The 24,602-nt window shown below is 41.0% G+C and overlaps 2 protein-coding genes across 7 annotated transcripts in view; one reads left to right on the top strand and one right to left on the bottom strand.

The window, feature by feature from the left end:
• Positions 1-70: 70 nt before the first annotated feature.
• Positions 71-20,945, bottom strand: INTS10 (integrator complex subunit 10). 5 transcript variants are annotated; one of them, XM_040555455.1, is made up of 18 exons: positions 20,772-20,945; positions 19,873-19,940; positions 19,235-19,338; positions 18,056-18,195; positions 17,215-17,296; positions 16,739-16,879; positions 16,180-16,351; positions 15,491-15,660; positions 12,360-12,493; positions 11,434-11,590; positions 10,726-10,808; positions 10,007-10,159; positions 8,782-8,890; positions 8,326-8,405; positions 7,696-7,858; positions 6,496-6,589; positions 2,440-2,517; positions 71-449 (listed from the first exon to the last, which is right to left on the bottom strand). In XM_040555455.1, exons 1-18 carry the CDS (start codon positions 20,898-20,900, stop codon positions 293-295), a joined length of 2,214 nt encoding a protein of 737 aa, XP_040411389.1. In that variant the 5' UTR covers positions 20,901-20,945; the 3' UTR covers positions 71-292. The 5 variants fall into 5 exon arrangements, with proteins under 5 accessions (XP_040411389.1, XP_040411390.1, XP_040411393.1 ...); XM_040555456.1 differs by having other exon boundaries at positions 11,434-11,587; positions 20,772-20,944; XM_040555459.1 differs by having other exon boundaries at positions 19,869-19,940; positions 20,772-20,871.
• The window catches only part of CSGALNACT1 (chondroitin sulfate N-acetylgalactosaminyltransferase 1), a 51,290-nt gene continuing 47,601 nt past the window's right edge, over positions 20,914-24,602 (top strand). For both annotated transcript variants that reach the window (XM_040555484.1, XM_040555481.1), the window contains exon 1: positions 20,914-24,327. The gene's annotated coding sequence lies outside the window, so the exon portion shown is untranslated. The remainder of the gene's footprint in view (positions 24,328-24,602) is intronic.

Here is a 24,602-nt window from a genome sequence, read left to right as displayed (position 1 = left end):
CTTAGTATAATGCTCTGGGGGAAAAAAAAACACAGCACCACCACCAAAACAAATAAAATGTTACAGAAGACTTTTTAAACAAAGTTTTATTTATAAAGTTTGATCTATCCCTATGAGAAAATGAAGCTGTGAACAAACACCAAGCACTGCCTGTGTATTACAAAACCTGTAACTCACAGGGAAGCTTATTTATGACTTCAGATGTGTGATTTTCCACTGCTCTGCTGCCATTAATACAATTAAGAGCCTTTCCCTCTGTCCGTAAAAGACACTGCATCGTGATCCAGTCTATTCAAGAAAGAGTCTGAAGCAGCAGTATCTTCTCGTTAATGCAGAACCTATGCAAGACCACCATGAGATTTTCCCCACAGCGTGAGACCTGGCGCTCCATGGCCAGGCGGAAATCTTCTTTCACTCCTTTAGTTATACCTCGGGTAACTGTGTGATGCCTTAAGTCACGAAGGAAAGAGAGAGACAAAATCAAATGAGGGTTATTTGGTGCACTACTGAAATCTAAGAAGTGCTACGTGTCACTATTTATCTACTGTCCACACCTGAGTTTATATAAGGTGAGCTGAAGTGCGTGTGCTATGCTATTTTTTAAAAATCGAGTATTTAATAGTTTACGAGTCTTTTACAAGATAGAAATTCCATCAATGTCTTTGCTCTCAATGCTTTGGTTATAGTGGCTGTTGGGGAGGGGAGGGAAGGGGGGAGAGCTGCAGTTCTGTCTAACAGGAAAACCTGCTCTGTTAACCCAGTGTTCTCCCTGAGTGGGGATGGGAATTTCTTTTTTTTTTCCTCTATCCTTACAGCCCAGGCCCCTTCCTCCCTGTCAACAGTTCTATAAATGGTTGGGGTTGGAAAAAAAAAAAAAAAAGGCTGAACCTGCTTTCTCTAAAGCAAGGGGAGAAACAGCTGCCACCATGAAGAGCAGAGAGCATCTTGTACCAGTAAGAGAGTGCAGGAAGGAGCTATATAATCCTATGGGCACTGATCGCTCTGAGTAACACGAGGCACAGTGAACACTTGGCAGGCCAACACAAAGCACAAAATTAAGCCAGGCTGTGAGTGTGCATCAGTAGAAGCCAGCTCCTACAGGGATACGAGACACCAGGCAGAGTGCATTTATTCTGAGCAGAAGTTCAGGACTTGTTTTCAGACAGAACAAAGGTCCTGCTACTGAGCAAGCTAAAGCAGTGATGGCTGGTGAAACTCAGGATATTCCCTGTTAAAGGCCTTTCTTATTAAAAGTTCTTTGTCCTCATGCTGGCCTGCAGCACTCGATAGCTAAAGTTTTGGCTGTAGAACAATGTTCTGCAGTGCCAAAGCACTAAGCTTTACTTGCACTGGTCCAGAACTCAGTACATCAAGACCAAGACTTCGTAATATCTACCTGCAAGCCATACTTGGGATGGGAGGCAAAGGGTATGAAATAAAAGCCTTAGCACTACTAAAGGGGCAGCATACGTTAAATGAGAGAGAAAAAGTATAAATGTTAACTCTGAGAGAAGGCCTGAGCCAGCGATGAGAAACAAAGAGCTGGGCGAAACCCAACACGCACAGTGGAAGAAAGAAAGGAAATAAAGGTTGAAAGCATCTATGCCAATCCAGAGATGCTGGAAATGAAGAAGGGCAAAATATAGGAATTGCCCTCATCAAAAATACCACCCCACCTTTATTTAAATCAGCAATTCCAGCATTTGAGAGGAAACTTCTCAAAGTGGAATTCTGATCCCAGTCACTCCCCTTCTGCCTAAACAGCAGAGACCTCTGCAACATGTGGAAAAGGCAAAGAGGCTACTGAAGAGACCAGAGCTAGGGTGGGCAAAGTAAAATTGCACTAAAAATACTCCAGCACACTCAGAATTTATGGGATAAACCATTTTCCATCTTCACTGCCTTATGCAGTGCTGGCCCTTGAGCGCTAGGGTCAGCTGCAGCCTAGGGGACAACATGCAACCCACAGCTACCGAGCGAGCCAGCAGCACTCCTGAAGATGTCTGTCATTATCAGCTGGGCAACAGAATATGTTTCAGAACAACTTAAATGACAAAAAGTAACTACAAATGGATCCAGAAACTAATATCTTGAAAAGTTACAAGTGTGTAACTCTTTCTAACATCTTTAAAAGAAAGGGTTATTACGCATTTGGTACTATGTGACTGAACCTCAGCATCATTTGGGGGGAAACTTCTACATTTTGGTTTAAGTTCAACAGTGATTATTAAAATTGAAAGGACACGGATACTGGCAATTTATGGGAAAAATAAAAAGAAATGTTATAATAGAACAACATGGTTTGCCAGGCAATGTAGGCACAAATGGAGAAAAGAAAAAAAAAGATACATATTGAGTAACAAATCGCTGAAAACCATGGGCAGTAAAACATGTTGACAAAACACAGCACACTATGAGCGGGGTTTTTCCACTTGGTACCTGTCGGCAGTCTGTATGCTGGGCTGTAGCACAGGTATGAATTCCTGTTGCAGTAACCCCATGGGAGGGCTAGAAGTCCTTTAAAAAACAGCAAATAGCAGCATTCAAACACCCACACGCCAACTCACCCTTCGGTGCAAAACAACTCCAGAAAAAAAAAAAAAAGGGGGCGAGAGGGAACGAGGGTGAGACCACAGAGCGGTACGACCGCCGGGCAGCCGCAGGGGCGCAGGACCCAAACAGCATCAAACATGCACACATCCCCAGGTTCACCGTGAGGCTGCTCTGCAAACGTGGTCTGAACACACGCTCGTAATTTTTGGACGGTTACACCGGGAGAAAGGGCAGCGGTAGGTGCAGAAACCTCTTCACCGTTGCGTTACAAGGCCAACCAGGAAAGGTTTCACCAGCAGCGCAGGGCAGACGCTGCGGCCTCCTCGCGCGGCCAGCGAGCATGTCAGCCAGCAGGGAGGGCCCGGCGGTAAGGGATTTGCTCCTGAGCTCAAGCCACGTGCATGCACAGCAGGTATCAGCCACGTTGAGTGCACGACAGTGTTTGCTACAGGTTGCATAAGTATCTTTTCGCTAGCCCACAAACGGCCTTGTTCACTCTTCCAAATTCCAACCGCACACGGAAGAGGCTGCTGGAGGATGTCACGGTGTCAGAGCAGAAAAGCCTGCTTAGAGCAACCTCCCACTGCCAAGAGGAATGTTTGAGGTAACATCTGCAACCAGGGCTGCAGGAACCAGCCACCAAAAAGTGTCTCAGCTAAAAAGCATTTGTCTTCTCTGTGAAGTAAGCTCCTCATCTCTGTGTGCTACCTATAGCACGGGATAATAACCTCACGCTTCCAGCCTACAGCAAATCCAATGCCCCACATAAGGAGGAATGAGAAATCTGGGATACAGAGAACAGGTCTAGTTTCTTAACCCAAGTTTCTCAAAACATAACCTCAGTGTTATTTAGGTACCCAATGCTATGTAACTCGCTCCCATGGATGCTAAGGAGGAGCTGAGAAGCAAACTTACACTTATGTACCTCTAATACTGAGTTAGGTGCCTACCTTCAGATTTACAAGTGGGCATTTTGATTAGTATCTGTAATTTTTTAATGAATACGGATGGAGAGCCATGCTAAAAAAAAAATACAACCTCAGAGAAGGGACATTTTAGTAGTACATAAATGCTCTGCAGTACAGATAAAATAACCTGAAGTAAAATATTCACAAGAATTATTCAATTATACGAGATACTTTTTCAAGAGCTCTTGGCATGACTGAGTCCAATATTTGCAAAAATGGACATGGGGAATAGAAAATGAAAAGGAGCAGCAACATGGTGTTGGTCCCAGGTGGCAGATGTTTGCAGAAGGAATTCCGCACAACTGAGTCTTCATTACCATTTGCAAGATCTACCATCAGAGGTAAACAAACCCAAGTGCACAATCAGAATAAAAATTACATTTTTAAGATGATTTGTTTCGCTTCAAACCAACTGAGGTTTCTTTCCTCTATACCCAAGGAAAGATGAGATAGGAATGTAAGTAGAGGCAGAAAATTCATCAGCTTTCACATCAAGTTTATGCAGCGTTTGGGAGACTAAGATTAGTCTAGCTACACTAAAACTATCAAAAATAAGAGCATGATTTCAATCAGTCGTTTCTTGCATGCTGTTCTTTTCGCCTTTAATCTCACTAGCTAATGCTGCCACCACTACCAAGTGTAATCAGTAAAACCATGAAACACGGCTTGTCTAGAAGGGAGTTTAAAGGCAAAAAACAGCTGAATTCAGAGCTCATTGGACACATCTTTCTGACAGTGCAAACGAGCTGGCTATATCACCAGATAAAACCAAAACTGTGGACCTTCATATTCTCACCACAGATACAAGCAAAGGGAAACCTTACAAGCTGCATATATATTTTGCAGGACCCAGCTATAAGTCAAGGCTTCCACGATCTAACTTCAGCTTTTTAAAGCCACATTGCAGTTTGCTTTCCTAGGTTCAGAAAAAGGAGTGTTGCTGCCTATAAAGTATAAGGTACTGAGGAAAAGTCTTAGTAGAAGAACGTGGAATTCACCCAGGAAGAAAACTTCCTACAAGTGCATCATGATACAAAAACCTGTCCTTATAAACAAACATACAATACCTGTAACATATTTCCTGTTAATTATGACACAGGACTGCTATACACATTTATTCTGATGAAAGATCAAGCAAAGGAGTGATTGCTTTGTCTTTGGGCTGCGTGGCAAAAATCACAAGAGTTTTTCTGTCCGTGACCGAACAGGATCCGAGCTGCCTCTGATGATTATTAGGAAGATGATGCAGCAGCTCCAACAACCAGAACTGTTGATAGTTTTGAAAGGCAAAAGCCAGCCTGCAAACCATTTAAAGGCAGCTCCTTAATGTCCCAGGGAACAGGACAGTGCTGATGCACTTTACCTAAAACTCCAGCTGGGGGAAGCAGTGAGCTGCTGAGGTTGACACTGTTCCTTGACACCATCTCTGTGCCCTAAAAAATGTCTAAAAAATATTTGGGGTACCGGGGGAGCAGACATCACCTACTATCAGTGAACTGCACCCTGAACACCGTCTCCCATCAGCTTGCTGATGAAGTGCTTCCTCTCCTACAGATCTCAGCCACGTAAAAGACACTCTACTCTCTTCCAGCTGGACGGGGTATTTGGCCATTTGGGTGTAATAAGCACAAAGAAACGGACCTCTCTCCTCCAAGCATTTCCATGACTCGGGAAACATAACACTAGTCAACAGGAGGTCTAAAAGAGATTGCTGTCTTGCTAGACACACTGCTCGCCACCCATTTTCTGACTGGTGAGGTCAGAACACTAAGCAAATGGAAGTAAAAGCGGTGACGCAGTGAAATAGCACTAAACCATTACAACTAACTAGAGACAGCAGCTAAAAAGTTACGAGGTGTGGTCTGCTGCAGTAAATGCTCTTGCTGACACAGACTACCACTTAACATCATACGTATTGCAGCATACCCTGATTTTTGTTTCCATACAGCTGGTTAAATACAAAAAGTATTTAATACAAATTTAAATACAAAAGTGAAATACAGCAAGGGTAAAAGTTTGAAAATCAAGAGCTTAAAAGAGAAGGTTCTCTGTCACATAATTAAACATTTGAATTTCTTTTTCTTTACTTTAAGTAGACCTAGTTCCTGATTTTCGTGTCGGTTACCTAGAACTTTAGAAAATCTATTTACTAGTCCAATATTTGGATGGTTATCTAATATAAGGCTCCCACTTTTGAAAACTTTAGCCCACTTCTAGTTAGAAAATGAATGGCCAGAATACACTGACCCTAACTGGAATTTTGACAAATTTTCCGTCTCCCTCACGTAAACCAAAGTACCACAAGTTCTAATAAACAACCAGGAAATTCCAAAATGTTCTGCCTCTAAACGTTGCAGCAGATACTTGTTCAGTCTTGACTCAAAACTATGAACACCTAAGAAGTTAATCTAAATTATTAATTTTCTTCAGCATCTTGTAATAAGCTGAGCAGAATAAGCCGTTCAGCACGTAGCAAGAGATGACCTGCTAGTTCAGACAGAAAGGTTATTAGAGTTTACCTGGAGAGTAATTTAATCTAAGTTTTTCATCATTCAGTGGTCTTTCATAACTTTGACTGCAACAAATAGTGCTTTCTGGTCGGCACGGCTGTTCAGCAAAATTATTAATAACAGCTTGCATTTATGCCTCGTTATTTAAAGAATTCCTGTAAAGCACAAGTGTCTGGTTGAAACAGCAAACTGGTGATTACTGTGATATGAATCATTCTAAAGCAAATGCAACACTTAAAGTTCTGTAAAAGGAATTTAAAGTTGAAGAACCCCACAAAAGGGTTCACAGGTCACTGGGAGAGTCATAAAAAGAAATTCACCACCTTGTTTGAGCTCCTTAAATTTAAACTCAAAGACATGACAGACTTATTATCCTGAAGATTACATGAAAGCAAAGACAACCAGAACATACTTTTTTTTTTTTTTTTTTTAAAGAAAATAGTAAACTCTTTTTTTATCCTTACTTGATCAGCATTGCTTGATTTGGCAACAGTTCCAGATGAATTTTCCCTCCTTCCTGTGTTCTTAAATAAGCAAATTCCTCCAACATATCAATATCTGAGGAAAACGTTAAAGATTTGAGTAGGGAAAAAAAGAGAATGTTCTTCCCTTTCCAGCACATCTGAAGCCACACTACTGAAAGGACAGTCAAAATTAACAGCTACTGAAACATCTCATTCTTAAAAGTGACAAGATCATAGCATGTATCCCTAACACTCCAGAAATTAATGGGAAATGACTTTTTAAGGTGCAAAATACACATCAGGCGATTTGTTTTCATATGTACAGTCAGACAGGGGTAAAGAAAGCTCATGTCATTAAGACCATCTTTCCAAATTTCCTGGTCGATTTTACTTTCTTTTCCAGCACTGCACAATATCAAAGTAGTGCATAGTGAGGCTGGGACTGAAGGAAATGCTCCCATAATGGCACATTACCACCCTTTTTAGTTTTCTATTTTGGTTCTTTACTTAGCTTTTCTTCTTTTTTTTTTTTTCTTCTTTTAATACCACTCTCATTGCAGCCTCCAAATAGGGCTTCCATTTAATTGTCTCAGATAGGAGTTAGACCCTGTGCTTCCTGGGGACTATGGCTAGATGGCTATTTGGGTTAAAATTAAACACTAAGCTGTCCACTGTGTGTGTGCTGATCAAAGCATACCCTAGATATCTGACTATAAAAATCAGATGTGCTTTGCATGAACTTTGACATTACTTGTTATCTCACTCAGCCCAAAATCTTACTCACGGAAAGCATTCAAAAATAGTAATGGCTATTATTCAACTCTTGGAAGCGCAGGTGTCACTTTACCTTTTTTTTGTTATCCACAGCTATGGATGGGCATAGCAAAACACATAGTATAACGACATATATATCTTACTGAAAAGACTTGCATTAACAGTCTAAGCTGGCGCTGCTTTTCTGAATGAAAGTGCAACTGCAGTGTACTTATGGGTACTCTCAAGTGCCTGAACAGGTGACAGAAGACCTATTTATAGTCCATTATGCACTGCCACCTATTACAAGAGGCTTGCACAGTATGTAAATAAATACGGAATACGATTCATGGAGAAGAGCTGCTGCTGAAACTATCTAACAGCTTTTTCAACACCCCGGCACATAATTTTGGATGTGAAAGACACTCCCGGTTACAGAAAGGATACTTGTGACATAGTTGAAGAAATTCTCATACTGGAAGTTTCCTTGTTGGCAGATTTTGTTGATGGCTTTCAGGAACAAGTTCTCACCCCTTGGCCACTCGTGCTGAAGCAGAACAACTACGTGGCCCAAAGCCATATCATCTCTGCTGTCTGTGAAAGCTCTGAGCTGCAGGGGAAAAAATGACATGGAGAAGATCAGGAAAGATACATTACCCTTTAAAAATATATTGGATTTATCTCACTTACACCTGTGCAAATACAAAACAAGCTCTTTAGAAGCATATTTCATTCCGCCCTAACATATACATTTAAAATAGATTGGAAAATTCCAGGCAAAATACCGAATTCTCTCCAATGACTTATAAGAGAAGTCTGGATACAGACAGTTATATTTTGAGATGAATCGTATCTTCTCTGCCCCAAACCAATGCAAATAGAAGAGAAAAAAAGAGAAAAAATCCTCCTCCTTCCCCCCCCCAAAAAATTACCTTCCACAAACACATTTAGGTGAGAAGGACTTGAGGCAGAGCCCTTCACACCTAGCTGCACTACTGGGATAAGGCCATGCAGTTTCAGGACCCCAGTTACACATACTAGGTCCTACAGACATGTGAGTTGCAGCCCATAGCTTACCTTGAAACAAGCTAACAGTAGATGAAGGCAGTAAGGCATGATAGCTCTACTGGTACACGGCCAAAGCTTCAGATCAGACCCTGTAACAGAATAGTTTATCACAGACTTCTTTAGCGCTCTTACGATTCTTTATGTTTGGAAGAAGTAAGAATGAGGAAGAACAACTACACAAGTGCCAACAATCTGAGGCAGGAAGGAAAACTTTGAAGGTAAATTACAACTGATTCAAAATGTGCAGTCACATATTAAAAAAATTATTCTTCATTTCTTTTTTTCCTGTGATAGGACTTTGTCATCAAAACACTTTAATGGGTACCAGCAGGAAAACCATTCACAAGTGAAGAACTGCCTCCCTTTTTCACGACACAAAAAGAGAAGAATTATATACATTATATACTCAACCAAAACACAAGAATTAAAATTGACACCGAGTTTAGGGTAGTAGCAGCTCCATACCTTTTCTGAATTTAGACTTTACTTTAGGTTGCTCCTCTTGTACTTTACCTCCTTCTTGTATTGGAAGTAAAATATAGCACATGAGGTCAAGCACTTTTTCACATGTTTGCTATAAAAAGAACAGAGACAAGATAATGCTAGTTAATTACGGTTCTTAAATACAGCTATGTTAATAATGATTCAGGCACTGCAAAAGAAAGAAAAAAAAAAGAAAATTCTCTGATAGAGCTTCAGTAGTCTTAATATGCAACTTAGTTTGGCAGAACAAAAAGACATGGCTGTGATATGAATGCCATTAATCTCTGAGTGCCTGAAACCATTTTAATTGTGAAAAATATGTGTGTCGGCATTCTTCACTTCAGGAGTGTTAGATCAATAAAACTACAATCCAATACTGTTTTATCTTGAAAGATTAAGTTTTCAAATTAATTGTTGGAATAGTTTTTAAAAGTTTGTTCTGTCAATGGTAAAAATAGAATAAGAAAATGACAATTTGACAGTATGACAGAAATGTTATAAATTTTAATGCTATTTCCTAGAGACGGCAAGAGGTCTGAAGGGATATATAATCAGATTTCTAATGAAAAAGTAGCAAGCTGGAAGGGAAGAAAAGACTAGTCCAATAGTTCTAGGATGACCTGAGATCCTGAGACCCAGCCATTATAGCATTCACACAGACTCACCTGCACCCTGCACTTCTCTAGTATTAAAAAAAAAAAAAAAAAAAAAAAAATACATATTCCGAAGGAAAAGCAAGCTCACATGTCAGGCCAGCCCATATTGTTTGGGAGTCTCTTACATTGTCTGCTGATAACTAATTATTTTTTAAGATGATCACAAAATTTTATTTTCCATATACCTTTTCTTGCCTCCGCCACATAAAGCCTAAACCTAAGGACTTTCCCCTCATATTTAAAACTGTTTGTTAACTAACCCAAAATCAAGGATACGCTGATATACCACTGAAACACTTGTAGCTATGGTAAATCATAACCAAACACCCCAAATTATAACCACCAAACAGACTGTATACGGTAGATGCTAATGGTCAGATTAGACAGGAACTGCAATTATTTTCCCTGTGAAGCATGTTTTTTTCTGTAGACCCTCACTTATGTTTGATGCCCTGTTGGAAGCAGGATGATGGGAAAATTCGAAGGAGGGAGACAAATGGGAACCACAGGGTCAGATGATGAAAGACCAGTGGGTGGAATGCTGTACATACCCGATATTCTCCAAGGGCAAAATGGCATGTTGCTAACTGGATTAGTGCTCTCTGATTTTCTAGTGAGCCTTGTCCTGTAATTTGCTGTGGAGAATGAGAGCCCTGAAGAGCTGCCAAGTGATGGAGGCTGCTAATTGCTTTTTTGTACTGCCCCTTTAAAAGGAAGATAGAAAAAGACAGTATTAGGGTCTTCTGTAGAAGGGGTAGAAAGATTGAGATAAAAATTCCCTTATAAAAAGCTTTCAAATGAATGCTTGGATGGTATCTGCAATGGTAGGATGGGATCTGGAATGAGAACAATCAGCCTAATTTTTAAGGAGAATGATAAATGTTAACTGAGACATTTTAAAAACCTTCTGCTATTTGAAAATTACTCTCTCTCACTGTATTCCAATAGAATGCATTAGGAGATGAATAGACTACACCGTTCTTCCATCACACTATATATATCTACTGGTCAAAATGCCAATGCCAAGGTCCTCTCCATATGATGAGATTCGCTGGACTCAACAATCAGCTAATTAGGACAGAAATATTTTAAGTAGGGTACCTAGTCTGCGATAAGAATGGTATGATTCCATCCCCCAAAGGGTCCCACTTTAAAGGATAGAATCAGTAGTCACGTAAAGCAGTCATACTGGCTATTCAGAACAGCTGTTCACTAAAAGAGCAACATTATGTCATTTTTATTAGCTTTTGCTTGATTTTTTTTTTTTTACCTGGTAGATAATCATGTCTGTAAGAAAGATTCTTAACCAAAGCCAGGTTTCAGTCTTCCACGACAAACAAATTCTAGTGAACTCTGCGTAAGTGATCAGAGAAGGAAAGGGAAAAAATGAAGCACATCACAGCTTTTGGTTAAAAAACAACTATGTAGAAAAAATACAGCTGAATTTAGAAATGAAAACACAAAACAGTAAGAGCGTGAAATCAAAAATAGGATACCCTCTTCCTATGTAATCACAGTTTCATTACATTTTTCTTCATAGTGTCCAATAAAAGCTGCTAAATGACAGTATTTGCCAGCTTTTTAGAAAATAGGTTTGTTTTCCAGATTATCACATCTTACTAGAAAGGGAGAGGCACGATCTAAAACTTATTTTCTTAAGCATGAATTAAAGCAGCAATTAAGAGCACATCCTCATCTAGTATTATCAGCGCTACTACGAGTCAACTGCTCCTTCAGCGAAAGCTGCTTCCACAAGAAGTGTGGGTGAATAACCAAAGAGCAAAACAAAAGTCAGAAACAAAACACTCAGAAATGTCACAACTGGTAAAGCTTCTTATTGGAACCCGGATCAAAAATACCAAGGATACAAAGTAAGCTAAATTTTAGGTATCCCAATGACAGAAATTCTGTTTTAACAATACTAAAATGACAACAATGAAGTGTAAATACATGTAGCCTTGCCTGCAGTTAGCCTTACCTTTGTCAAGTGATTCCAGGGAATAGAGCAGCTCCCAGCTCTCTCTTGCCAATTTAAAGCTCTCTAATACTTCAATAGAATTTGCAAGATCTGCCTTATTTACTGCTATATGGCGACTTCGTGCCTTCCCAGAAGGATCCTCATCATCTGAGCTCTGCTTAACAGTCAATAAAAAACAAAGATTCAATTCTTATTGTATATTTATTTCAAAGGATTCTAAGTCACAGAAGTTCTACTTCACAACAGCAAACAGTTCCGTACTAGAGATGCCAAGATTCTAGTTTCAGTGTCTTTAAGTGACTTTTCATTATTTTGCTTAGTTCGTTCTAACATTAAAACAATTTGTTTTGCTACCAACTCAGGGGCATGGCATGATAAACAGTATTCCAAAAGAGTTCTTTCTGATAAGCACAGTGTACCATGACCACACTTCAGCCAGATTATCCATTAAAGGACATACACTTTACACTTCAGCACTCTGTTTAAGCCTTCAGCAGCATAATGCAAAGAAAATATAATTCTTGTGTAAGTGTGGGTACTTCTATCAACAGAGAAATTCCACGAAACAGTAGTCTTCCACTATTAAAGAAACAAATGTATTCACAGTTCCAATAATGAAAAGTCAATTAATTTGGAGGTTTACCTGTAGAAGATCTGACTGCTATAGTTACCATTCTTAGCACTTTCTGCAGTCTCTGCTGGGCTCCTTAAAACTGAAATATTCTTATCAGCACATAAGTGCTACAAAAATCCTTTTATTCTTGCTGGTTTTAGCCAAAAAGTATGTCTGCAATACTGTGGTCAGAAACAGCTATTCCAGGGTAGTGCTAAAAATACATCTATCCCATCTATGTCAAAACCACTGTTGTCTAAATTCCAGCACCAATGCCATTCTTATTCCATACAAAAAGGCCTAAAGGAGTTACCATTGTTTTTTCTCTTCCCTCTGCAAGTTTCCTCTTTTTGTGTATGTGTTTGTTACGATCGATATCTGTATCGCCGTAGACATTGGTCACATCCTCGAGAAGAATCAGTGGGGCTTGGTTTGGAGCATTTGGACCTGGATGTAAAGATAAATTAGACCAAGATGTTCTAAACAGATCTGAAAAGTCCTGTGCCTACACCAAGCTGGTTGTGCTTCCTTCATGAGTATGGATTATAATGTTAGAGAATAACTGAATTGAATTTCAGATTGTAAGTTGTATAAGCTTAAGCAATGCTGGTAAAGCTGTTTTTCCTCTAGGCAGCCTCATGGTGAAGGTTACAACGCATTTATCAGACGTCACAAGAGTTTACTTGAGGGCCTTAGGGTATGTATTTGAGCTCTTTTCTTACAAAGCAGTCACAAGATATTCTCAGGCAGCATGTCTTTTCTCATCAAGTATTATTTGCTTTTATATTTTATATTACAACTGCAATTATTCAACAGGTAAACAGAACAAATGGCTCTGAAGTTAACAGCCACAAAGAGCAATATTCTCAAAACATTCTCAGGAGAAGTCAAAGCAATATGCTGACAGGCTCAAAGAAGCAAGTGTATTTTATAATGAGATTTTCCTACTATGATCTTTCAGTGTCAGCTTTGTCCCCGCTGACTTCACTCGTACAGAAACTCCCATCGTCACTCCCAAAACCTCTACAGAAGCCTCATTTTGAAGCACAGAAGACATCAATTTCTACTTCCACTGGTGTCACAGAACACCCCATGAAATCTGGTACCTGTTATTTCAGATCTTAATTGCTTAGGTTTTATTATTTATAAAATGGGACACCACCTCCTATTCTCAAACAAGACTGGTATGTGGCCAGTACTGAGAAAGTCTTCCCTCCCAAAATATTTTCTCCATTTGTACAATTGAATTGTACATAGATGTGCAAAGCTCAGACAAAGAGAAATATAACGGAAGAGGGAAATGCATTCATCTCTTTTCCCATTTTGAAATCTCTGCCTGCTGAGACAGTAACGCCAACAAGTACTTTCAGTACTTGCATTTGTTCTGTTTCTGTGTGCAGGATAAAAGACTAAGGCCTCATTCATAACTGCAAAAAAATAAAACGATTTGAAAGCACAGTATAAGGAGAATCTGTTTCAACTCTTGACATGAAGAACCCATATTAAGCTTTTCCCATCTACTCAAAAAATGATATGTAAGCCGTCCACTATAACAGAAGTTCACGCAAGAACAACCTGCCGTGCTTTAACAGATGATGATTTTATCTCCTTTGACTGACAGGTCCCCTACACAAAGGCTACAACCAAATGAAATCACCTAACCTGCATCATCACGCACTCCACTGTGTTACAATCTAACCTGTGTACACTTAAAACATTATACAAGTCATTAGGTAGAAAACAGTATCCATGAGAAAACACATATGGAAGCACCACAACCGGGATGCTGGAAGAGTTTTCACACTAAAATCTCCAGAACTGCCTACCTGCAATACCTGAAAAGAAAGGAGTGGGTTTTTCTTTTACTCATACTGCTTTCAGTGAGTACCAGTTAAGCAAGTGCTTTCCTTTCCAAAGAAACACGCTCTTCTCAGTAGCAGGCAAGCATACTGTAGTCTTTATTCCACAATCTTCAATATGAAAACCAAACTAAACCTCACCCCTTACTTGGGCTGCAAACCTTCTCTTACATTACTGAATTAGACACAGCTATACACAGAGACACGTTATGTTTCTCAGCCCAACTGTGCTCTAGAATCTGGGCTTACAGAGTTTTTAATTGATTTCTAGCACATAGTGTTATAAATAAACCCCTAAAAGCATCAGCCCAAATAGCAGCTCCTGCCAAGCCTGCAGGCAGCCCGAGAGGTGTGAATTGCCTCATTCACTTCTCAAGTCCCCAACAAGGCAGATATGAATTATGTAAGGAAAATGCACTGAAAAGCTTTCTTTCAAGAGGCCTCCTGCAAGCCCACACATGTGACAAGAAACTCACAGATCAAAGTTAAGAGCTACTGGACAGAGTAGGCAACAGCTTTTTTCCCTACCGCTACACTTCCTGCTCCAAAATAGGTAGGATCTTATTCTACATTTCTACAGTGAGCCCTTCAAGACAAGTAGGAAAAACCCTAATGATAGAAACGATACAAAAGCCACCAGATACCATTGCACTTTAACACTAAAGCAGAAATGAGTAGGAGACTTCTTGATGTCAGGAAATGATGGAGGGTACCAGAAGATATGCACACAAAGGACTGTGCTCTGATATCTCAGTATAATTTTTTTTTTTTTGGTGGTTTACTCTGAAAACATGAGCTTAACCATACTCAATTGTACAACTTGGAAAGGAAGATTTTTACATGTGCCTTACTTCAGAATCAAGCAGTTAAAACTAACACACAGCTAAAGCATCTCACTATACCACTGCAACATTTCTTTCCTCTGGATCAAAACAATAAAATCCAACTCAATTAATTCCTGTGTTTGTTAATTTAAAGTGACTAAGTGTTCTTTGCACACAAGCTGCCATGCTATTTGTCTTCTGAGCTTAGCTATCTACTGACATCGTTCAACTGATTACTACAAAGACAAATTGGAATTCGTGAGTTGCAAATTTCAGAAAGTATTTTTCTATTCATTTTTTGTTAGATTAATTATACATTTCTTGTGTGCTCCACACTCAAAAGTATCTTCACATATTTTGTGGAAGGTCTACAACCTTTTGACTGAAGGAAACTTGGGAAATGACAGCTTCAAAGAATCAAAATCAGAGGAGAAAATAAGACAAACATGATGCTGAAGGATGAGTGGGAATAAACCCTAGCGATGTTATACATAACATCTGGTCTGCTACTTTTCTCTTCACAAGACAACCGCTGCTGGCCAAGGTTGAAACTGTAATGCTAAATTAGACTGATCTTCATTCCAATCCACTACAGCAGGTGTCATAAACTACTTCTGCTGCCGTCCATAATGACTTTGGAGAATCTTAATGAGAACTCACATCATTTTATAAGATGATAGTTTTAAAAAGGGTACTGAGAAAAGATCTTTCTGATGTTAGCAATGAAAACATGAAGAACTCTTAAAACATTAGAAACTAACCTTGGAAGAGTGATGGCTGGATGTTGCTGACATATTGAAATGCATTTTTAAAGAACACCAACATCGTAGAATATACTACTTGATTCTTATATTTAGCATGTGCATCACTATCAAAGTTACTGATGTATCTGCAGAGGTCTTTCATCCTATGCAAAATATCACCAAAACTCCTGAGAAAGAAATAGAAATAAAAACAAAATTCAGTATGTTACACAGACTCCAAAACTAAAGGGAAGAATGCACAGTGAATACGAAAAACGTAATGTTTTGGCTCGGGAAACCCCTCAGTTGAAAGTCAGGGAAGGCTGGGAATGCAAACCAGTGAAACTTCACTAAATATTTGCCTTCTTTTAATTTGCTGGAGCATCTAGGAAATGATGCCCCACACTACTGTAGTTCTTGTGCATGACTTTCATCAATCAAGATTTAGTTTAATGACTAACTTGAAAGGACTCTCTGGATCCACGTTTTCACTTTATATTATACAGTCTTGAAAGACAAACTGCACGTTCAAAAGGATTTTCACATGAAGACATCTTATGTAATTAATTTAATGTAAATGAATTAATGAATGAATGTAAATTAACTACACAAAATGTCCTCATGTTAAAATCCTTCTCCAATTCTTACTATTTAAGAATTAAAATCCTCCTCGAGAAAAAATATCTGGAAAAGTACAAACTTCTCACCTTCTTCCTTTATCCATTTGCCATTCACACCTCATTCCCACCACAGATAATATTTTAAATAGCCTCTCCCAAGGATCTGTAATCTGGGATGATTTCTCTGTAAGACCATCTATTATATATTTCTGAGAGCTACGTTTGCTTGGAGACATAATATCAGAGGAATCTTGTGAACCTAGGAAAACAAGCACATTTTTCTCTTCATAAAGAAATCAAACTAACAGATTTATTTTCAGGGAGACATGTAAAAAGGCACAGTTGAGCTTTGAGGGTAACCATTCTTTACTGAGGAGACAAAAAGGGAACAAAAAGCTTTTCTACCTTCTCTGTAAGAGAGATGATAGGCTGAATGAGGAGATCTTGAACATTTTGACCTACCTCTCAGTACATATGTTGTGAGGACTAATCAGCTGAATGATCACGAGGTATTTTTGGTATCAAAGATCTAATGAACATCAAATACTACTATTGATCTTTCTCTAACAGATTCATTACATAGACCTCACTTCAGTAAGGCTAAAATGTATTTTAGGGAAGACTAATTTTGTAAAAATATTCTTACCTTGATACTGGCTTTCTGTCTGTGTAGATCTAGTTACATAGTTAATATAAAATTCTGCTGCTTTATTCAGGTATTTATACAACAAGCTGGCAGGAAGTCGAACATCGGGGTTATTAATTATTAGAGGAAGAACATCACAAACTAAAATAGAAAATAAAAAATCATTCAGGCTTGTGTTGTTGCTTTTTTCTATTATTATTATTATTATTCTATTTGCCCTAAGTAAGGTTTCTCAGTCAGCGATGTAAACCTCCATCTCTGTCTGGCCATACACCACCGAGGATCACAAAGAACTTTACATGAATGACTGTAATACCTATTTGTGCCATATGGTCAGCCTGGCTTAATGTGGCCAGACATCGTTCTGAATAAAGTGGTTTTCTAATCTTAATATCAAGAGAGAAGTTTATGTAACTGAGAATCTTACTGTCACTACAAGACTGTACAATAAAACAAGAACATTATTATTTTCTTACCAAATAATTTTCTAAAACAATTCACTGGGGATTCTTGGTCTTCAATGCTTTCGGCCTCTAATAAAGTTTCTCCAAGGCCTACCTGTATAAGCAGAGGTAAAAATCAAACACTGTACCAGTGTTTTTGAAAACTTTTTGAATTGCAATTCAATGATGTTGAACAATTATTCAGTGGATATTTCAGTAGCAATTAATTACACAGCAATTGCATGTGCTAGTACCTAATTATGAACATAAACTAGCCCTACTTTATTGCAGATGAAAAATAATGCCAGAAGATAGCAAAAAGATCAAAAGAAAAATTGTGCATGTGCCTATCAGTAGACATGCACAGACAGGTGAAAGCGATGGAGCTACCATGCATTACAGCTGCAGCTTGTCACCTGAACTGTGCACTCTGCCTAATGTAAGTATCAGGTAGAACATGTTAGTTTAAGTTAATCTCAGAAATAACAGGTTTTACAGTCATTAAACAATCTTTAAACTATGCTTAAATAAAGTATGAGTCTAGTCATAACCTCAAAGCACTCTGCCCTCAATGAGAATTTACAGACAAAAAGCTGAGCAGTATTTTTCCTTAGACTACAATACGACTCTACGCTATTTTTTTTTTGGCCATTCTTCTTTTTCAAAAAGCATGGAATATTCTTCGCATTTACAAAACAAAACAAATGTTTTGTTTGTTTTCTGCCTATTTTTTCCCTGATGGTAACCTCAAAGTGCAACAATCTCAACTATTAGCCACAAATTAGCCATTAACTATGAATTGACATTTCAGCAAAAAATCAAGAAACACAATGACAATGTGCTGAAAGGTTATTATGAGCTACTCTTCTCTTACCCCGTGTTGTACCACAGTCTCTGGGAAGCGTCGCAGAAGTAGTAGTAGCATTTCTGCCCTTTCTAATGTGTTAAAACACTGCTCTGTGGCCTTCAGTAGCATTTCACACTGGACTCGACCAGGAAGGGTTTCAAATAATCCTTTAAAAAAAAAAAAAGAAAGAAAGAAAGAAACTGTGCACTCGCAATGCTTGCATCATAAAGATGACTGACAAAGAGTAAAAGACTAGTCAATATGACATCGCTACGCAAAATGAAAAAGATCTCCTTATATTTCAGTTTTCAATATCAGAGTCTGGAAAAAAAAAATCTGCTTCTCTAAATGAAGCCCATATGAAACCTGTATTTATTTGGGTGCGCAAAACTTGATTTAACGAGTAATACTACTAATGAGTAGAATGCTGAACAACAAAAATAGTTGGCATTTTAAGATGCTTCTTCAAGAATCCTTCTTTATATTCCTTCCTTACGTACCACTTCTAAAATGACTTTGATTTAAAAAGGTACCTTTTTTACTTTAAACTTCTCGAGACATTGAAAAGAAACCAATATATTCTCCCTGTAAATTGTTGCATTTTCTGTGAAAAATAAAACACACTCCATGAAAATGCAAATGTTTCCTCAACTAGAATAGCCTGTATGCAAAGAGTTACAGGCTGCTTATCCTTACAGCTTCCGAAGCATACCTTCAAACAGCAGATTATATATAATCTGTCAAGTGTAAACCCTGCTTTCGAAGCTGCCTGTGGTTTCCAGCATTGAACCTCAAGCCCTTGTGGTTACTGTCCATTTTCATAACCCTCATTTTACACATACAAAATCACCCTATTTTAATGATCATTCATTGTTCTCTGGAATCATTTGGACTATGATCCCTCAGTGCCCCTCCACTTCTTCACTATGCAATCACTTTTCTAGTTTACCAGACCATGCTTTACATTCCAGCACACTTAGTCTGCTCACAACAGATGCAAAGCAATGGGAATCAGCTCCTCATATCCCTTTGTGTTTTCTAAGCCTATCGCAACGAATGAAGTCTGAAATGATCCAAATAATCTGTAGTCAACAAGCAAAATTTAGAAGACTGACATTTACTTGCCCCACTACCTATGTAACCAGAGGACTGACTTACCTTTAGATTCCTTCAGGATTCTCCTTATTCTCTGAGCAGAATCCTTACCTCTTAAAAACTGTGTCTGCTTGTCCTGCGAGTCATTCCTTAATGCTGATGTAATAACGCTAATCTCCCTCCATACTGCAGGCTGGTCGGGAAAATTCACAAACCTGTAACAAAGTTTGAGGCAAGGAATGCACAGCAATCTCAAAAAACCTCTCTGAAAGGATGGGCAAGGGCAAATGGAAAATAAAATTGCACTCTTTACTGTTCATTTTTAACGAGTGAGACATTTTCTGCTTAATTTACCCCAAAACATTCAGTGGATATTTTGGGAAACACTGACATTTTCAGTTATACCTAGCAACAGGATGAGAGGCAATGGGCACAAACTGAAGCACAGGAGATTCCGGCTGAATATGAGGGGGCACTTCTTTACTGCGAGGGTGACAGAGCACTGGAACAGGCTGCCCAGAGAGGTTGTGGAGTCTCATCTGGAGATATTCAAAACCCGCCTGGATGCCATCCTGCACAATGTGCTCTAGGTGATCCTGCTTGGCATGGGGGTTGGACTAGGTGATCTTCAGAAGTCCCTTCCAACCTCGGCCATTCTGTAATTCTGTGAAATTTATAGCTTAGGACAGAAGCACAGAAAGAAGCGCAGGAACACGGCACTCTGGTTGCAACGCGAGGCACTTACGTACATGTCATAGAGCAGCCTGCCTGCAGACGCCGTCCTCTCAGCGTTCCTCTCAATGGTGTACATCTCATACTGCAAGAGGGAAGGGCAGGATGTGAGCCTTCCTGAACACATTTATTGATCACACCAACTTTTCCACTCTAAAAAACCATCCACAGGTGCCCACAAAGAACCCATATGTGAGGAACAGAAACTGTGAGGAAATGATTGCAACGCTGTCGAAATTATTAGACCTTACTGCCGTCTACAACTACCTGCAAGGAAGGTGTGGGGAGCTGGGGGTCGGCCTATTCTCGCAGATAACCAGTGATAGGACTAGAGGGAATGGCCTCAAGTTGCGCCAGGGGAGGTTCAGGTTGGAAATGAGGAGACATTTCCTCTCACAGAGCAGTCAGGCATTGGGACGGGTTGCCCAGGGAGGTGGTGGCATCGCCATCCCTGGGGCTGTTCAAGGAAAAGTTGGACGTGGTGCTTGGGGACATGGTTTAGTGGGTGACAGTGGTGGTAGGGGGGAGGTTGGACCAGATGATCTTGGAGGTCGTTTCCAACCCCAATGATTCTGTGATTCTATGAAATTAAAGAGGGGGGTTGAGGCTATCTAATCACACGTTATGCGTACACTTCTGTATACGCGTACGTACTCTAAAAGCCATAGTATATATGTACTTTGAACTCCATAGGCGAAAAGGGAGCTTCGAACCTTTATTAGAAGCCCCGCCAGGGGGCTGGTGCCTCTCAGAGCCCCCCCCGCCCGCGGGACCCCCATCACCACGGCGACCGCTCGCCCCGCCCCCTCCCCCATTGGCCGGGAAGCCCGTCAATCACGCAATACCGGGGGAGGGGGGGACGGGGACGGCTAGGCGCCGCTCCTCCCCGCAGCGCCGGTGCGGCGGCAGCGCTCACCTGGATGTTGAAGTCGGCCGGGTAGAGGCTCCGCGCCGTGATGAGCCAGGCCTTGGCCGCCCACAGGTCCCCCGGCACCAGCTCGCGGGCCCGCTTCACCAGGAACTCGCAGTCTCCCTGCGCCGACATCTTGCGGCCGGCTAGCGGCGCGCATGCGCCCTGCTGCCCGCTCCCCCGCCCCGCCCCGGCTGAGGGGGTGCGCGTCCGCCGCCATCTTGGGAGGGCGCTGAGGGGGTGCGGGAGCGCCCTGTGTGGGGCAGGGAGACGGGTGTTAGCGGGCTGTGTGCGCTGCTACGCTTTGTGTAGTTCAGGGGATAGTTTAGGCTCACAAAGCTTGTGCATTAATAGGGATTTTTTTGGGGGGGGGGGGAGTGTCACTCTTCATCTGCCAGGAGCCAGTGTGTTAGCTCTAAAAGTCCATGGCCATAGCAGCACTGCCAATGTGTTGCTCAAAGGTTCCTGTAGCTCAGGAGCAAAGCCTCTGACAGCAAAACCAAGGCTCTTTTTCCCCCAAAGAAACCCCCCCAGCCTTCTGCAACTTTGAGAGTTGAGATTTACTAATCAGGAATTTTTGATGTTCAGTGATCAGATGCTTGATTACCTTCAAGCCTTTCTGTTACTTGCCTAAAATAATAAGTTTCTCAACTTTGTCATTTTGTTTTGTGCCTTTGAAGTAGGCTGTTCTTTTTTGATGGAGCAACAAAGACTTGCAGACTTTGCCCCTGAGAATTTCCCCTGAAGTCTATAAAGCTTCATATCTAGGAATCAGATTATCTGTTACGCTGTGTTGACTAAGGCATATTTTTTCCTCATTCTTTCTCAGCTGTCGCCCAAGGCCCACAGATTCTCTCACTGTTCTGGTGCAGCTGAAACCTTGTGTTAGGCTGCTGCAGATTTTGAGTTGGGGGGAAGAGGGGGGCACAACCATAGAGTCCCTGCTGTCATCTCTGGGTTTGAGAATGAAGTATCAGAGTAATAACTATTTCAGGAGTGCCCCATTGAAAGTGTTTGACTCTACCAGTTTATCAATACCCAGCAGTGTGTGCAGGATCCCATTCCTTGCTGCCTTTTATAGCTCTCACCATACATTTATCAGTTGCAGTTTGGAGGAGCACAAAATACTCGATTCACTTGCCGCTCAGAGAGGTGGCAAAGCCACAACAGAAAGTCTGATGTATCCCATAAAACACATACAATTTCCTCATTTTCCTTTTCTGCCTTTACTGTCCAATCTATGAACTGCTCTAGGATGGCGGAGGTCTTTTGAAATCACAGCCCCTCGATCCCCTGCCAATGCAGCAATTTTAATCAGTTGCTGGTGTGTAGGTTTATCCAGAACTCTTCCCTGTGTGCTTGTGCAGATGCATAGACCCAACTTAGAGGGGAACAAAATGGAAGTCGAAGCATTTTGCATTTTGGGACTGAACATGGGAACACAACTGTGTGTTGTGTCTCTTCAGTAACTGCCCTGGAAGGACTGATGGGGTGGGTTTTTTTCTCCCTCTGTGCTGCTTGTGAGGCCATGATCAGGATGCTACATGAGGCAACTGAAGGGCAGCAGGTATCAGAAGGTGCTTTTCAAGAGGAATGGATGTGTGAGGAGTCCTCTGCAAAACTGCTGGTGCGGAAGTGCCCCCAGACACCAGCTAGATGGACAGATGGCAGTTTTTGAACCAGCTTCACAAGGAGTTGTAAAAACAAAATGTAGCTATTTTTAATCCAGTAGGCAGAGGAGAACTCCAGAGATGTAGGAACACTTCTGTGTGTGAGTGTGTTTGCTGGCCTCTTGAGTAGTTGTTTTCTTTTAAATCTGTCAATATATATTTTTTTAATTAAATGCACTGCTGCATCTTGCAGAGATTTGTAGAATCCTTGCCTCTGCATTTATTCCCAGAGCTGCATCTGTTTGCCCATCTACTTGGTGTTCCCAGGAAAGGAGGAGATGCAAGTCCAAGCGTTTCATCACACTGTAACTTATGCTAGCCAAGAAGCCTGAAGGGACATAGGCGAAGGTAGGAGCCACCTAATTCCTAAGAAGAATTAGCTGGTAAACTTAAGATGTCTTCCATTAAGGATGCTTGACATCTGGTTTTTGGAAGTCAAGCTGTTTGGTCTGTGATACTCATACATACAGGAGGGGGGAGCATGGGATCAGGAGAATTATAGGGTCGTGGGGTAAGTGGTATCAGAGTGAGAAACACTGATTGTTTTGTTTGTGGGTGGGAGGAAAGGGAACACTGTTTTCTTCCTGTGTGGATACTGAGTCTGTCACATTGCATAGGAGTTGTACCTGAACGTCTTGGGAACAGAAGCTAGAGGGTTTGGCCTATAGGTTGGCAGGCTCTTTTTAGGGCTGTTACTGTGCTAGACCTGAACCACCAATGTGTCAGTGGCTCTACATACTCATTTTCCATCCCAGGAGCCAAGTCTGGAGGTGGTGGCAGGGTTGGGCTGGTCCTGTTGGGGCTGAGACTTGATGCTTCCTCCCCACCTGGAGCGGCTTTCCCCAAGTTCGCACACAGATTGTGCTGTTTGGATTTGCACAATGCAGGGCATGCTGAAGGTCTCCATATCTCAGCCAGCCAACTAGAAGTGCGCACAGCCTCCTTCCTGCAGGAATTCGGGACCCAGCTGGAATGCCTACATGAGCCTTGTTTATCAGGAAGAGGCTTTGTGACCTGCTGTAGCAGGAAACAGGCAGCACTGACCTCAAGGCAGATTAGTCATCTGATGCTGTGAAGGTTGATGTTCCCTGGGAAGAGTGTCCTGTTTCTTGAGGAAGGCATCTGAGTGGGAAAGATAACATATGTGGTGGCTTCAGGCCCTATAGTTGCTCCAGTCAGCGCAGGGACAGGCGTACGTGATCCACAAAGGCAGTAGTGCACCAGATTGTGTGCACCACAGCTGAGGCCGTATTAGTGCAGCCGTGATCCTCCAGTCAATGCAGAGCGTTTAGAAGGAGTTAAGATGGCACTGAGCAGCAGCAGAGGACTTTGAAAGTCATTCTCCACTTCCTAAATTTCTGCTTTGGTATGATCCTAGCAGGTGATATCCATTCTTTGTTGACTCCTGATAATTGCAAGATTCGAGTCTGACTTACTGACCAAGACTGATTTTTGGCATGGTTAAAAAGGAAGCTACCCTCTTTTCTAAAGTAGTCATATAAGTACTGAAAAGATGTGAAAAGCATCACTCTCCTTAGTATTTTATCATTGAGGCCTTGGAGAAGATGTTCTTGGAGCTAACAGTGTGGTAGGGTCTGCACAAAACCTAGAGACTGTGTGGAAGGTGGTTTTGTTAATGGATCTTGTGTCCTTGGGCTCTGTGCAGAGCAATTTTTGCAGCTGAGAGGAGTCATCTGGGCTGCCAGAAGCTGAAACCAAGTGCCTTGTTTGTCCCGTGGAGCTGAAGGATAGTAGACTGGGTGCCTGGGTGATGGATGAGAAGGAAGAATAGAAGGAGACTGGGAATCCAAGAGTGGAATTGCGGAGAGTGTTTGGGATCCAGCACAGCTCTCTATAGGCTGGCATCTGTCAGTGACCTCACAGGTGGCAATGTCAGTACAAAAGTGCATTTTTTCAGCAGATCTGGTGGTTTCTCATGAGATGACAGAATAGAGATCTCTGGCTCTAGGGCTATCTGTCATCTTCATAGCTGAATCTAAATTCTGACTTTGAAACACTGGAGTTGGCCACAATCCACTTCATTTCTGTAACAGCCGAAAGGAGGTCTTATTAATTGACCTAATTTTAACTGCATCATAAAATAATTTAGGTTGAAAAGGACCTCAGGAGGGCATCTGGTATAGCCACCTACTCAAAGTGCAAATAA

The sequence above is a fragment of the Cygnus olor genome, chromosome 4 (genome assembly GCF_009769625.2).
Source record: "Cygnus olor isolate bCygOlo1 chromosome 4, bCygOlo1.pri.v2, whole genome shotgun sequence".
NCBI classification, from domain to species: domain Eukaryota; kingdom Metazoa; phylum Chordata; class Aves; order Anseriformes; family Anatidae; genus Cygnus; species Cygnus olor.
The sequence above is the reverse complement of the archived record's forward strand: the minus strand, read 5'-3'. Positions and strand labels throughout refer to the sequence as shown.